Source organism: Coffea arabica, chromosome 2c (genome assembly GCF_036785885.1).
Source record: "Coffea arabica cultivar ET-39 chromosome 2c, Coffea Arabica ET-39 HiFi, whole genome shotgun sequence".
Classification (NCBI taxonomy): domain Eukaryota; kingdom Viridiplantae; phylum Streptophyta; class Magnoliopsida; order Gentianales; family Rubiaceae; genus Coffea; species Coffea arabica.
Window position 1 is genome coordinate 29,601,067 of NC_092312.1, and position 17,247 is coordinate 29,618,313.

The 17,247-nt window shown below is 35.2% G+C and overlaps 1 protein-coding gene across 1 annotated transcript; it reads right to left on the reverse strand.

The window, feature by feature from the left end:
* Positions 1-5,896: 5,896 nt before the first annotated feature.
* On the reverse strand, positions 5,897-15,601 carry LOC113727160 (F-box/WD-40 repeat-containing protein At3g52030). The gene is made up of 9 exons (XM_027251170.2): positions 15,375-15,601; positions 13,896-14,099; positions 13,591-13,645; positions 12,745-12,843; positions 11,301-11,404; positions 10,486-10,575; positions 9,165-9,304; positions 8,166-8,250; positions 5,897-6,445 (listed from the first exon to the last, which is right to left on the reverse strand). Exons 1-9 carry the CDS (start codon positions 15,533-15,535, stop codon positions 6,073-6,075), a joined length of 1,311 nt encoding a protein of 436 aa, XP_027106971.1. The 5' UTR covers positions 15,536-15,601; the 3' UTR covers positions 5,897-6,072.
* Between the last annotated feature and the right edge of the window lie 1,646 nt (positions 15,602-17,247).

Below are 17,247 nucleotides of genomic sequence, written 5' to 3' on the forward strand. Positions count from 1 at the left end.
GGATCCGACACATTTCAGAGTCAATCCTTAGGAGCTGCTTGGTTAAAGGGTTTGAGAATCACATAATGAAATAAATCCCTTATTTGTTGCTTGGGTTAAGTCTATTGGAATGCAATTTTTGGAATCATTTCTAAAAAATGGGACTTATCCCATTCCCGAACAAATTGTGAGGTTTTGGACAAAACCCTCAACTCATTCCCTCGTACAACATTTTTGACGGACATACCCATCACATACAAAACTCCTCTACCCTCTCTTTCTCTCCACACGTCGCTCTTTCTGTTATTCTTCTTCATCAGTTTTACTATCTCTTCTGCTTCATCATATAGTCTTCATCTATAATCCAAAATCTCTTGAAAAAAACAGATCTAAAGTATATCTAAATGGATTAATAGTGGGCAAATATCTTCAGTGGACAAATTGTTCAACAAGATTTTCACAAGAAAGATCTCTAAGAAAAATTGAAGAAAACCCTCAATCTCGGCATCGGTGATGTGTTGATTTGAACTGTCGTGGCTCTGGAATTATGGATGAATTCCTAGAATTGGAGTGAAAAGGATCAGTTCTGATTAGTTGGTTTTTTGTATTGATTATGATGACGAGATAGTACGTCAGGATTAAAGATTGAATCTTATGGCATTGTAAGCGTTTGAGATTTTTTGGACTGCATTTGAATTCTCTGGGATGCAATTGTGTGGCTTTGGTTGTCATTGATTTGGTTCTTAGAGCCGTCCTAATCTCTCCTTTCGCTGGTTTTGGAAGGATAGAACAGAACAAGCTGGTATTTTTCCGTAACAATTCTTTGCCACAAAATCTGCAATTACAAATTGGAAACCCAAATCCAAGACTTTGTAGGCTTTGTGATTTAACATTATTCTGATTTTATCCAACTAATAAATTAGCTTATGGAAAAATGGAAAAATGGATAATTTATGGAGGAAAGCCATAAAGAGTTGGTGTTTTATTGGAAAACGAGTTTATTTTTATTTTATCCGATAAATAAATTTGTTTATGGGAAAATGGGTACTTTGTTCTTATTATGGAGAAAAGGCATAAAGAGCTGGTATTTTATTGGAAAACGAGTTTATTTTTATTTTATCCGATAAATAAATTTGTTTATGGGAAAATGGGTACTCTGTTCTTATAATAGATAAAAATTATAAAGAACTGGTCTTTTATGGGAAAGTGATACTTTAATAATACTTTATGGGCCATTTCTTTTTTTAAAAATATTTAATTTATCTTAAATAGATAACCTATTAATTCCCTTTTTGTAAGCATATTACTATAACATTTTTTCAATTTTACTTACAAACATTGATATATTTATCATAAATTAAATGTTTGAAAGTAAAATCTCCATAAAGAGCCGGTACTTTAAATGTTTTATAAGAATTATTATATCAGGAGTAAATATGAAATTTAATTACATTTAATTTCGAAATACTCATCAAATCAAGCATCAGGAATTGGAATGATGCTAATTCTAATGTGTGAACTAAGCTAAATATTGGAATAAAAAGTTTAATTTCAAAACCAGAGTCTATGATTCCATTTCCATTTCCGATTTCAATCTGTGAAACAAGCACCCCCTTAGTTTGTTCAAAGAACTTAGTAGGAATAAGTTCTTCGTAGATGCAACTAAGGTCAGCTTCAGGATCAAAGAGGGCTTCTGTTTCAAGGATTTAATCATCATAGATAATTAGTTTGATTTGGACCAGGAATTTTTAGTAAAAATTCTAGACAATTGGTTTAGGAATTCTGTATCATCTTGTATGATTGAGTTTTTTGGTATGGTTTCAAAGGATTTTGGTTGTGAGGTAGCAAAGTTTTATAAGACAAGGTTATCTAAATTTTGTTTTGCTTTAATTGCTCTAATTTCTCTTTGAGAAGAGCAATTTCAAGCTAAAGGTCGTGGATTGATATTGGTTTTGTTGGTTTGGATGGGAATTGGTTAAGAATGTCTGTAAGGTTATAGTTGTTAAGAAGTACGGGCTTTCTGGCTAATGGGTCTGACGAAATGTTCGAAGGAATACTTGGTGATTTGTTTAGGGATTTTTTGAATTTATTGAGATAAAACTGTATCTTTTCAGGGTCAAGAAAGGTTTCTACGATGTCGAGGAGAAGGTTCTGTTCCTTTGTCAAGATGTTTACAGTTGCTTGTCCTTATTTTTTCATCTTCATCACTACTGATAGTAGACAAAGAAGAAACATCATCATTCTCAAGTTGGTTTGCATAGTTTTCTTCTTCACGTTCTAAATCATCATTGTCGGCTTCTACAAAGAGGTTGGTTAATTGGTTCAGTACTTGTTTGTCAAGACCAAGGGTGCTGATTCTTTTGTTTAGTTTGCAATATCTGGTTATATATCCAGGTTGTTTGCATCTATGGCAGACAATTGCTGGTAAGACTAGGGAGTTTTGGATAGAAGTTGGGTTAGGATTTTCTGGGGGAGGTAATGGTTTTCTAGGTTTAAAAGGTAGGGTTTTTCTTTTTTGTTGAGAAGGTTTTGATGAGGTTTTACATTTTCTTGTGGTTTTTGTATGATAGTTGGATAGGCCAAACTGTCCACAGAAAGAACCAAAATCCTTTGTTCTTTGTGCTTGGTCTTTTGCACATTGTCTGAGCATCTTGTCTGACCTGCAAATTTTTAGAGCAACTCGTTGGACTTGACTAGTTAGTTATCCGTAGGTAATTGTTTCCCATGGTACAACACCATCATATTGGTTTCATATTTCTTCTCGGACAAGGGCTCTTAATGATTTGGGAAGGCCCTCTAAGAGCTTTCTTTTCAATATGCTTCATGACTATCTGATCTTGAGTATATACGGGTCAGGAAAGTGTCTTTATACCATTGAAAATCTAAAAGATTCCTGCATTGAGATTGTTGAGTAATTCTAAGGACTTGTCTATGAATATCCCTGGATCACCAATGAATATTTTTGCGATTGTGAATATTAGGGTTGCTACTACATTTGAGATAGTTTCAGCAACCTGTAGGATTGATTCTCCATCTGCATCTAGTTTGATTACATTTAGAATTTTCTCTTTGTCTTCTGAAGTGAGATATACATCCCACCATCCTTTGAGCTGTCCTATAAATCCTGTAATGAGACATGAGTTCGGTATGCTTCGTTCATGAAGAGGCTTTTGATTTAGTAAGAAGGTGTTCTCTTTGGGTTTGTAGATACTTGTTGGTATAGTTATATTACTCATAGAGTTCCTATATATCTTGTGCATCTACTGGACCTCCTTCTTAGGCGACTTTTAGTTTAAAAGGTTTGGCACTAATTTCTATGAATTTGTATAAGAAAGTATTGGACCTTGATGCGTGAATTTCCCCTTCTAATGTTTGCCATTTTTTTTGAAACACACAGTGATAGCGAGAATAGGTACTCTATTTCATTCCTTAGAGCATAGATCTTGGACCAGTCAAAGAAGTGAATGTGTTGTTTTTTCTTCCTAGGAAACTGTAGAAAGTTTCTTGGATTACCTTCCTTGGTTCTCCTTTGAAGTTGTCAAAGAACCACTGTCTCTTTGGTTGATTGTGTTCTGTATAGAATTCTTTTCCGAGACTCTCCTTGTTGATCTGGTATTCAGAAGTAAAAAACTCTCACTGTTGGCTGTGGATTGTTTGTCGTGGTTGAATATATACGAGATACAGGAAGATCTACTTGGACAGTATTTTCTTCAGAGGATTCTCCTTGATTTTCTGAAGTAGCTTCTGTTTGAATTGTATATCTTGCTTGAGGGATTTTTGAGGATAGATTCAAGTTGTGTAATCTGGTAGAGATTGAAGAAGTTGAACGTCTTCCAATATTTGAAATATCCATACTGGTATTGGTTGAGGAAGAGGCCCTAAAGCTCCTCGATCTATCAAACTTGATTTGAACTATCCTACTAGTGAGTTGTTTGATACTCGAAACTGTTGTGTTTTGGATTGATACATTGGGAACTATCTCCGGCAACATCTAGTCATCTGGAAGGGATGCTTCATCTTAGGTGATTTTTCTAGGCATAAATATCCTAGATCTGGTTAGATCTGTTTGGACTCCTTTTTTTTGTCCGTCTTCAAGACTCCAGTGCTGAACACTGAGCTCATCACCTTGTGTTGTATCCTGTAAATACTAGCAACAGGAAGAGTTCCAATTTTTGTTTTATAGTTAGTTGTTTTTATGTTTAAAGTCTATGCGTCTAAAATGTTTCTTCTATCCTGAAGAGATATTTTGAAGTTTATAAAGCAATTGAAGTAGATCGGTCCTCCGTATAAGCTTGTTTCAACCATTCCAAACAAGGAGCCGTTGAAATTTAAGAATATGCAATCTCGTAGACAAAGTCGAGATATGTTGAATCATTCCCTTGTTAAGGATTTAATTACAATTTGTGCAAGTCCAAAATGGATGTAGTTGTATTTTTGTTGATGCCTTTCAATGGATTTTTTTTTTTCTTATAAGAGTTCGATTTTTTCATGCTCAGCATTTAGAGCAATAGTTTGTTCAACTAATCATATCTGATTTTCCATTGTTTACTATTTTGATATATTTCATGCTCTTGATACCTAAGAATTTCCTAGTTATTAATTTCGTGATTAATGTCTCGTATGTTTATTTCTTCTTTTAAACAAGTATTTGAACAAGAGATATTTGAAGAAATAAAATTTTTAAAACTAGATCTAAAGAAAGAAGCCATTAATAACAAAATTAAATAAGTAAATGATAAAATCGAAGATAAATAAGTAAATCAACAAAAAATACTAAGACGAAAGATATGTAGAGTTTCGCTTCCCCTTGGTACAGATCCTTCAGAATCCATAAGGGACAAACATATCATTTAGACAAATTATGACATAGATGGTATGGATCTAAAAGATCAGGTCTGACTTTAGAGCCACTTACCACCCTAGGTACTATCATTCTTCAAGGACCTATTTAGGCCTACAGGTCATATTGCCAAATCCCATTGTCTTACTGTCTAAACCGCCCTCAAAGGCTCTTAAAGTTTGTTGTTCGGGCGGCAAGATCTGAACTCGTAGATACATACTAGCAATATCATAACAACCTAAGCAACACATTCATCACTCCACTTCCCCCTCTGACTCTGATACCGGAGGAGGAAGTCCCTCGACATACTAGCAGATCTTGTTATGATACTCTTTGATAGGGGTATACGAAATGGTGACCAGCATTCACAACAGGCTTTATTCAACCAGCAAACATTCAAGCATGGCATCAGAAAAACCCAAAATCAATCAAATCAGGAGATCTATAAACAAGCCAGTTTGCAACAGAAGTCAATTACAACAGCAAAACTATCTCAATCATGGATAAACAAGAATTTGTCCAGCAATTGACAAATTCTCTCTCAACTCCAATCAAAAGGAAAACCACAAGTATCTAAACAAGAACCAAAGTCCTCAAGCTCAGAAGAAAGTTTTGATAGACTACAACAAAATGAAGATGATTGTTATGGGATTTTCTCACAAATTCCATAAATTTTACAAAAATAAACAATGTAGGAATTCATTGTAGTACCAGAAAATACTGTAGCAATTTGGCAAGTTACTATGTAAATACGGCAGAAAAAATTGCACTAGACATTGTAGTATGCACTGTAGTAGTACTGTACACTGCAATAAGTACTGTAGCCGAATGAAAATTTTGCTCTAAATACCCTTCAAACTCACCATTCTAAACACACTTTCTTCAGCTCACTTCTCTCTCTAAGTCGAATAAATCCTCCTCCTCCTCTCGAGAATACAAACAACTTACCCGAATATTCTTATAGAAGACAAACCAAACATCCTCCAAAACTCTTACAATGCAAACAATGTCTATGAATGGATCATAGATGGAGTTTCTGAATATAACATACTTGACATATAATAAGGCAGGAAAATCTGCTATGGAAGCCTCTTGCATTCTTCATTGTATATGGGTAACCTTGAAATACAACATGGTGAGAAAAATCTGTCACAAAGCCTCTTGCATACTTCACCATGCATGGGGGTTAATGTTTATGACAGATCGACGACTATTTCCATCTGGACAAACTAAAACACTTAATGAAGAACTATTTAATCAGTTCTAAACTTCCACACCCTAATGCATTTATCATTATTCATTGTAACAACTTTCTGCATCCCAACAGCTAAGCACGTAATAGGTGGTCTAGGAGCTATAGGCAGACGATCAACCTGAACATCTTCAGAGAGCCTTCTCACCTTCTTTGTTTCAATGATTTGATGATGCCTGTCTTTTGATCGACTTGATACACCAGTAGCATCGTCAACAATGCATCTTGAGAGTACTTGACCTGTATCCTGGTCCAGAATTCTTATGATACCATCTATACCACCAATGACTAATGTTGATGTGTCATTCCTCAGATGATTTATCGAATAAAGAACGTTGGGACTAACGCGTGTTTCCCATAGACGCCGTAATGTCCTGCAAGACAGGAGAACAAAATGTAACTCACATCTAAGACATACTCAAAACTTCTATAGTGGAAATATTCACAAACAGATGAAGAACTAGTCCTCATCTTGCATATTATTCCACAGAAAACCAAGATTTCATTGCGGCATAAATAAAGAATTATTGGGCCAAGCTAATTGAGTGCTGCAGCAAATCATAGCAAATATACTTTCCTCCCTCCCCCTGAAATGAGAATTCAAGTGCAGAAATTCAAGCTTAGCGAATCCCATTCCCTCTCATTTCTAAAGCCCCTGGCAATACTGTGTTGCAGGTTAGCTTCATAGGAGTCTCTATGATGACATTTATCTAACTGCTGATGCAAAAAGACTGGATTATTAGAGTATAACAAAAATCTGATGTGTTATGTACCTAGGATTTATAACAAAAATCTGATGTGTTATGCACCTAGGATTTCCTCCTATGCAATTATTTTGAGCAGACAAAAACAGCCCATGGAAAACTCAAAAGCAGAATATCATGTTAGAACGGTTGATGATCTTAAGACCTTATATCGAATAAAATGCAGCAAAAGAAACTTGCTATGGCAGTTCATTCATAATAGGTACACTAATTTCATTTTGGACATCCAAGAGCTATGAAAGATGATCAAGTCCAAAAAGAAGGGCAGAGACTAGCTAAGCCCTACCAGCTATGCAGGATCTATCAAGATCATGTTTGCAGTGCCATTCATGGGTCTAAGTGCTCCTTACATTCGCAACATAAATGACCTTGCTGCTCATGTTATTGCATGTGCTCAACTTGTCAACAAATAATACAGTTAGGCCTCGCTCATGCATAATAAGCTACTTTGGGATACTAAGATGTCTTGATTCAGTTGTTACTTTGTCTTAATCCTGCATCCATTGCAGATATGCTTGGTCCCAAATAGAAATTCTTTCTACCATTGGCTGTCAAAAGAATGTTAAAAAATTGGGTTTTCAATAAATTCTCGCTCTCGACTCCTAGCTTAATACATGAACATTAGACAACACACCAACCAACTCCATAACATCTGCCAGTTAGGATCTTTAAAAGTTGGTGCACAAGGAGCACTAGCTAGCAAGTTTAACGAGACTATACAATCATCCAATAGAGAAGAGTTTCAAGAACTACAAAATACCAAGTATCTGATATTTGAATCATGATATTTAAGTCAACAGGATGATGGAAGCTCCTGAATTAGCCAACTAAGGACTACTAATAAGGGTGCAAAACTCCAATGTTGCCATAGGCAGCAAAATTACTAAATGGACAACTTGCTAACCATCTGTGCATCAACCATTAAAACAACAGTTCCAGAGATACGGCAGCACTTAATCAAAATCTTATACAGAACTCTAATTTATCAAACAAATTCTAAGCAATTGATTATTCAATATCAGCATAGGAATTAATATGCTCCTGTGTCAAGGCTAAGAGAAAAAGGGCTTAGGCACTTGCATTTCCCACTATTAGCATGAGACAGAATAAAGGTTCATCAGAAAGACGAATTAAAAACCTAAACTTGTGGCAAACATTAGCATTTCTCACTTTCATAGTTCTAAGAGAACCATAATTCTACACAGCCAAGATTCGTGTAGTCATGTCGGATCAAAAGCTCATTACCACAAACAGTAGCCTCAAAGAAGCCACTGACAATATCAGAGAATGGGTTCAAATGTTTATCTGCTTCTTGCAAGTCTTTTCGTACCTAATATCCCAACAAGATGCATGGCCATCAGTTGATCCAGCAAACAGTAGATTGGAGCGAGGGTTAAAGCACAATGTCTTTATGCCTGTTGAACAAAAATTTGTAGTTGTCAGAAAATCAACAGATATGTTGCAATTCTCAATTCAATATCACAAGAAGAAATAGTTTTTCTAATAGGACTTTGTTTTAGCTCCCCAGAGAAACACCACAGGGGCACCAACTTGAGTAACTTAAACCAATTAGCTATGTTAAAGGATAACTACAGCTTTCTAGATCTTTAGTTACTAGGCTACAACTTTCTAGATCCTTAGTTACTATATGAAAAGTTGTCTTGCTTCTTATCTTTTCCCTTTAGGCATATGTTATTCAAGCAGGAAAAGAAAAGCATTATTCATGTTTCTTTAAGAATTGAAAAATGTTTTTGTCTCAATTACCATTGTTTGAAATTTCTCAATAAACAACCCTCCAAACTTTGGGAGTTGAAGATATCAAAGACAATATTACACCGTAAGTATTTCATAGGCATTTGGTTTCTAACCTCTTTCTGTAATGCATTTTAATAACATTGTACAATATACTGCTCAATTAAGGCAATCAGGTTCAAAATCCTTACATCAACGTTTAGGTGCATTAAACATTTATACATACTTAGCTCTAGAGATAATGCAAAAGCCTCCCACAAAGAAAGTCCTTTTGCTTAAGGATGGATTAGTTAAATTGATACCAATCTGAGCTGAAACTTTCCTCCTGCATGCAAGCAATCTGTCCCAGGAGACTTAGCAGGAGGAAAATGAGATACTTAGCCTTTGCACTGTTTCTAGTTACACTTCTGCTTAAAAACTGAACTTTGGTAAGAATAGTTGCGAACATCTGCTACTAACCACTTTTTGTTCAACAAAATATTCTCTACAGATCCATAACATCGTAGAGACATGCAGGACATATATATGAATGAGAGTTTCTCAACCAAAGGATTCTCATACAAAGAGATTGTAAGACCTGCAGAACTGAGTGGCTTCAGTGTGGTTACTTGCTGATCAGAGGAAATATCTGACATGGAAATACTTCCAAGAGAGGAACCAGAAATGAGTAACTGATCATCATTGAAAGATAAGCATGTAATTGGCCCAGGATGCATCCTGAAAAAATCAACCAAAAAGGAGTAGATTTTAGACTATTTTCCGTGAGCTGAGAAGATCAAGAAAACAAATCCCTTAATTCGAGAAAAGAAAATAAATCACTTAATTCCAGCTTCAAATTACAAACAAATATCAATCTCTCTCTCTCTCTCCACATTTTCCTTTCTTTCTCACATAGTTCTCGAGTTTTAGAGGAAACCATGAGTTTTAGAGGAACAATGGTTTCCTATTGGCTAGCATGTTTTGCCTGTTTGTCAGAAAAAGAAAGACTAGCTGTGCCTTGTTTTAAATATTTTCGCCCTGGAACATTATTTATGCCAAGTAACAAAGTGAATGACAAATTTGTCCTAGAATAGGAAAAAATGCCACTTCTCAAGTAAAACCACACATAACTCTTAGCAAAATACAGATTGAGTGGTACTTGTCATTGAACGGGTGCTTAAATGGTCCATTATGTCTAATTAATCTGAAATGGAACCAAAAAGCACAAAATAGGAGTGTACCTAATCCACAAAAGGAAACAACCAGTCAAACTATTAGCCCATCTTCAACATAATTGACCTCTAAGAGCTCTTAAAATTGGCTTGTCTCAATTATATCCCTGACAATGAAAATACCCTCTAAAAGCACATAATGAACAACTTATTGACTTTTTCTTGATAATTAGATTTCTGAATCATTAACTCTCGATTAGAATGTACCAACACCACCCACTAGCATGTTTGGCTTAGATATATTCATCAATGATAATTTTACATTTCCTTTGGATTTAAGGTAAGAATAACATAATTGTTACATTTTCTGATGTCATTGTGTTGAGAGAAAAAGAAACTGTGGTAGATACAACTTAAAATGGAACCTATCAAAAATGATGATGAAGAATTCGATAAATTAACAAGACAATTTTCATTAATATTTTAGTTCACATTTTGCAAATCACTTTCCTTTTCCTTTTGTTTTGTTTCATCGTATTGTCTTTCACATCATTTCTTCTTCAGTTTTTTTTTTTCAAATTTTATCCAACTTTCTGTTCATCCTTGGTTATCCCCCACTCATTTCTTGCTGCTTCCTCCTCTTTCCTTCTTCTGTCTTCTTCTTTATCTTCCTCTTTTCTCCCAGATTGTATTAAATCAAAATAAAACCCAAAATCAGTCAAGTTAAAAGTCAAACAATTCACGTACTTGATAATTTGAGAACACTTTCTGCTATACATGTCAAAAACACGAGCTTTGCCATCCTCACACCCAACCACAGCTTCTGGATCCACATAACTGCAAGCATGAGAAAATTCTTTCATTATCCGTGTTAATATGTTGGCATAGGTCCAACAACTATAGAAAATAATATAACGAGATCCAACTGGGTCGAAGAAACCCTAGAACCCATAACCCAGAACATAGCCTAAGACTGATTCTTCTTCTTCTTCTTCTTAGTATCACCTGATTTGGTCAATAAAATAAGCCATCATACAAGTGAGTTCGAAAGAAGGGTTAAAAACAAATAAGCCCCCTGTGATATGTCTAATACACAGAAAAGTCCCTCGTGGTTTCAAAACATACAAAACGACACCTCATGTTTTGAACTAAATTATAAACTAACAGAATTCGTTAAACTTAACGGAATCCGGTAAATTTAACGGAAAACTTAACGGAATGCGATAAAATTAACGGAATCCAATAAACTTAACGACAAACTTAACCGAATCTGGTAAGTTTAACAGCTGAAACCATCATTTTCGTTTAGTTCAACTAATTCTGTTAGTTTACAATTTAGTTCAAAACATGAGGTGTCGTTTCATATGTTTTGAAACCACGGAGGGCTTTTTTGTGTATTAGGTATACCGCAGGGAGCTTTTTTGTTTTTAACCCTTGAAAGAATTATCCCAGTGAGCGAGAGAGAAAAACCTATTGTAAATCGTTCACCACTCCAATTATACTGGGTCATACTCTTGTAAATGAATGTTCTTGTGATTGATAATGCTATTATTATCACGCACCTCATGCACAATCCCTTGGTAAACATGCCATCACGAGAAGAAAATATGTTTCTTGTCCCAGTACGCGTCCATATGCACATACGAGTCCCTACCAAACCAACAACCTATAAGACAATATCAAGACATTCCAAGATTACAACACAATCAAAATCCAGCTTGGACCAAACATAATTAACCTATTCATGGACAAGAAGCCACTGGACCCATGTGCTGTCCACATCCTTTAACCACAAAGCAAGAATTTTTATCGTGCCCATCACTCATAAGCATATTTTTGGCAAGGGACCAAACATCAAAAAAATTTAAGACTACCAATTTTCTTCATGGTGCCAATAAACATATGTGGGAAAATGACAGTCAGCTGATAGAACATGGAGCAAATCTTGGAATTGATCTAATTTAGTTGGCTGGGAAATGAATCAAAATAAGCTAACATAGAATAAATTTCCTTCCAAGAGTTTATATTTGTCAACTCTTTTGAAGGTTGAACAAGCTAGGACAAATTTCATAGCAATCTTGCAATTAATTAATGTTACCCTGTGGTAAACCCAAACCATCAAATAAATCAATAGAGGATTTCCAGAACAACTAATAAACATGAAAAGTCATCGAGCCATGAGCTCGTTATCTCTTCACTTATATATTGATCATATTCTATTGCAACAATTACGAGGCATTAAACTGCAGACTCTTCACATGAACCACCCTCAAATGCTGGTAATGCAATCAATACAATCAAGTGATTGTTGGAGTATGAAAAACTAAACTGCTTAGGCATGATTACTTGCACCTCTATGTGTAAAGGTATAAGAAGTGCCAAAAGCCAAAAATTGGCAGCTGATGAACACTGGCCCAAGTTATGCGAAGACTGAGAATGAATATTTGCTGACAACCAACAAAAGCCCCCACATCCAACAGAAAGCAAGACAAATAAAGGAAGATCTATCCTTGCCATGAAGTCTTCCATGTTAGTGAATTGATGTGACATGAGAAACCTGTATCGGCTAACCATCTGGCTCCTATGCAACCTCAAATTAGACATGTTCAATGAAAAGCCAGGGCAGCATTCACTTGAACTCGCAAAATGAAGGAGCAACAAAGACAAGCATTTGGTTTGTGCTGGTTAATATTAATAGCATAGAGCAATAAATGTTTCAAGTACCAAAATCCAAATTTGGCCCCCTTCTAAAGCCACATACACCACAATATACATTTCAGTTTTCTTGCTACAACCATTGGAGTTCCAATTTTACTTGGCTTACCACAACTTAAGTTCCGAGTTTACTTGGCTTACTAATATTCCACTAAAATTGTGTTTTTTCCACCATAAATCTTTGGGCCATGTGATTGTTCCTTATCCTTAGCTCCCTTTTAAAGAACATTGAATAAAAAGGCTAAGAACAAATCAGCTTATAGGCAGTAAAACATCAGATATTCAAGTTACCTTGTTCTCATCAAAGTCGAAATCGATTAAAGGGGCTTTATCAGGAAGGCTGTATTCATCCAAGAAATTGTAACTTTCTGCTGACCAGAGACGCATCATCTAGTATCATTAGCAAAGTAATAATTTCAGTTAAAACAAAGATGCAGATTGCCCCAAGGATCGAAACAGATGGATGCAGAAAAAGATGTGTAGGTATCTAAGTACTGATAACAAAATTAAACCCAAGGAACCATAGACGAAATTAGAAGAACATGAAAAATTTGAGACTCTTTAGTTAGACAAAATTGGAAAGCACAACGCCTGAAACCATATTTACCTTTAAACCAAATGGTACAGAAGCTAAGACAAAACTAATAGCTTGTTGTGAAGCTGAATGATTATAAAAAGAACAAATGGAATAATCGTGCATGAGATTGGAAAGTAAGCTAAGACGCAATGTTACAAACCTCAAAACTGTGCTCTACCTACAAATATATACATCCCGTTATCAGAATATTACTTTTCTTTCTTATGTTTCAACCATTAAAATCATAACCCCGGATAAATTAAACAGCAAAGGTTTTTCACCCTGAAGAAAATCATACACTCCTTGACCCTAAGCTCTAGCTTCCCTGCTTCTAAATTTAGTCAACAGCAGACATCTCTCACACAGTAAAAGAACAAGTTTTAGCTCATACACCCATTGACCCAGATCATCGAACATTCGGAAACCGCTATGCAGTAGAATTTGCCTTAATATATGTAATAAAGCATTGCCTTGGTGATTCACTTATTCAATGAAAAGAAGTTTCACTTCCAATTTCACAACCACATGTTGGTAAAAGTAAAAATTGAAATTTACCTTACCTTGTCACCCACACCAGTAAGAAACAGTCCCATCTTCATGCGGCACTTATTGACCCTAAACAAAAGCAAGCTGATTAAACCTACCAGAAAATAATCCAAACAAAACATACAAATGCCTCCATAAACTTCAAATGGGATAATTCTTAAAGAGACTGAGAGAAACTTAGCTCGCTATTGCTTGTAACAGATTTTCTAATTAATGCACAAGGAAGAAGACGAGAGGCTAAAGTGGCCAAGCTATATATATCTCATTCTTGTTATGCTATGAAATCCAGTAAACGTCAGAAGACAGAGAACACACTTACCCAACTGAATGACCTTTCCACTGGAAAACATTAGCAGGGCCTTTGTGAAAAGCAAATCTGTGCTGTTCAATAGCAATCTGCTCCATATGAATATTTAATGATCTTCCTAATTGTATAGATGCTGCAGGAAGGCTGAAAGCATCTGCATCTTGTTGCTTGTGATATTGTATTTGCAACAACTTGAGTTTGTTGATGACTGTACTCCTTATGAAAATCGAAACAAATAGGTTTTAAGTTTTTTGGGAGAAATATTGTACAACCACTATAAAGTAAGTTCACATACTGGACATAATTCTGTAGTTGTTGAGATCCATACACACAATGGGTGGGTTCACAAAAGTTTAACTACTTGGGGTTACATGCATGCAACCAATACTTATTAGAACCCATGAAAAAGAAATATCAGAGACTAATACTAATTATAAAGAAGATACGCAAGAAATGCAAAACAGCATACAAAATAGACCCGATTTTATTACAGACAATCTGCTTAGCGGACATTGAAGCCTCAAAGAATCAGTGACAAGCACCTTTGCCTAGAAATTGTCATTTAAAAACATCTTGATGTCCATGCGTGTTGATAGGCTGACATTGAAATCACTTCTAAAGAGTTGTTTACCAGTAACTTGAGAGCCAATCCTACTTAAGCTTAACTAACTGAATTCAGCATTCATATAAATAATACCAGACCTACGATTTAAACACAGGTCAGCGTTCCAGAACTGAATATTAAACAAGATCAATTTCGGTATCATGAAAGTAAGAGGCATCTAAAAAGCAGATGAGAAATTACTCTTAATGTGATAATTTAAGATGATAGCTGAAAATCAAGCCTCTGTCCATTTTATAGACAAAAAAAAAAAAACTCATTTTCGTGAGAAATTTTTGAGCAATGTGGAATTCGATCAACCGACTTAGCTACTACCCCTTAAACATGTACTGAAAATTCATTTCTAATATGAGTCATACCTCTTGCTAATCCACAGACTGAACTTTCTAAGGATATGATCTGAATAAAGCACAACCACTTCCTTTTTCTGCACCAACAGTATTTTGTGAAAAATTTTGAATTATCAGAAGCTTAATCCCCAACTAGATTATTATCTTGCCTTATAATAACTGGCCATCATTAACAAAATCAAACAAATTTCTAAGTCAACCAAGAACAGGAAAAGATAAATGGTTGGGGGGAGGGGGGGATGGGACTAATAATTTAACAGCATCTTAAAAGAGCTTCCATCTGCTAGTTCAGAGCACGCAAAACTGGTTCAGAAACTACTCCATCTAAAAGAAATAACAACACATTGAAAGCCCAATTAAGACTAAAGGCACTAACTTTAGCCAAAAATGGACTCAGAAAAACAAATGGGCATTGAGAAACGAGGGCAAAAGAACCAAAAAAAAAAAAAGATAGATAATAAACAAAAACAAGCTAAAAGCATGGAAAATTCTTGAACAACCAGCTGTCACAAAAAATACCATGATTTGCAGACAGCGGAGCAGCGGATGAGCTGGACGAGGTCAAGAAAGGTGAAAATCATGCAGAGTATATCGTGACTAAGGGCGTGAATTGTCGTTTTCTGCTTCTTCTTGGCCGCGGGCTGTGGCGGTGGACGGAGGCCGGAACTTGATAACTCCATATGGGAACAACTGAAAATTCGTTGCGAGCATTGTCCACTAACGCCCCGCCGTATAACAGTTTTATTTTTCTTTTTTGACTCTTTTATTTTTTATTATAATTATTTTTTGGGTAAATAATATTTGCCGCCCTTGTGCTTTGGGCAAACTACCATCACACCCCCCAGAACTTGGAAATATTACAATCATCCTTTTTAACTTACAGATAGGAAACATTGTCGAAAGATTTCTAGTTAGAACAGTAATACCCATGGCTGCAAAATAAGAAGTGAAATATATTTATATATAAAGGAAGACAAAGACCGAAAAGGCAAAAGCAATAAATTACAACGGGAGAAGCCAACACCTTCTCTTTGGCATTTGCAACTCTCAACCACCCAGTCCTAAATAAATAATTTTACCTCTACAATGTATAAGATTAGATTTGGCACCAGCACATTCAACCTCTCTGCATTCCATCCCTCAAGCCCCACGTTAATAAAATACCATATGCATCATCGATCTTTCGCCAACAAAACCTAAACTTTGCCCAAGATAGATTCAAGAAATACTTTGCTTCTCTAGCATCAAGCTTTGCAAATTTCTTCTACTTTTTAAGATACACCCTATTTATTTTTGAACTAATTATTCAAATGGGCACCAAACTTAAGAAATCGTAGAGTTTTGCCCCTGAATTATTAAAATCTGATTTTGATCACTGAACCACCTAACATTTAGATTCTAGACCATTCCTTCAGATTTAATTATTAACTATACCCCTTTCTATTATTTGGTAAATCATGTGAGCACTAAGTTCTAGCATAGTTATTAGTTAACGATTAAATCTAACAAATTGCTCAGAATCAAAACTTTAGATAGTTCAGTGGTTAAAACCATACTTTCAATAGTTCAATGGCTAAAAGTCAATAATTCTAAAAGTTTAGATAATTTGCTCTTATTTTATAGGATTCCTAACCTTATCCTATACCCCATCAGTTCATCTCAGTAGCCCTCAATTTCCCAAGCTCCTCTCAAATAGTTACATCTCACTTCTCAAACTGTAGTCTAATTCAACCAAAACATGAACTTTTATAATAAATTCCCTTAGCTTAGGAAAAAAAAAAAAAAAAGAAGAACAAATTCTCTAATTCGCTTTGTCTGTGGTTTTGCAATTGTATACATCGGTCCTTTGATTACATGGCCTTTGAGGCGTGTCTTTCAACTGGGTCTTATAGTAGGTTTAGAACAAAAGAAAATAATAATTGAAAAAAATAAGTGGAAATAGGAAAGGATATTGCAGGAAATGAAAAGGCGGATATAAGAGAAGGGAGGAGAGGAGGATACATGGGAGATGGAAGTCAACATCGTTATCTCCTGTATTTTTGGTTTACTATCTGATTTTTATGGTTTCTTTTTTTCCCTTTTTTTTTATTTAGGGTTGTTTTGGGAAGATTGTACCATTTTTTATCCTGCGTCAATCAGTAGGCGTCATTTTTTTGGGCAAATTACATATAATGCCCTTGTGGTTTTACATAATACCAGATAATCTCCCTAAGATTTTAAAATGGCCACATAACCCCTTTGTGATTTTACATAATGTGAAAATTGGACAGAATGCATAATCAATTATGATGACTTATGATGAAATCTTAATATCCATTTAACCTCCCTATAACTTGCATAAATATCCACTTTACCTTCTTATAATTTTTGCATTTATCCATATAATCCCCTT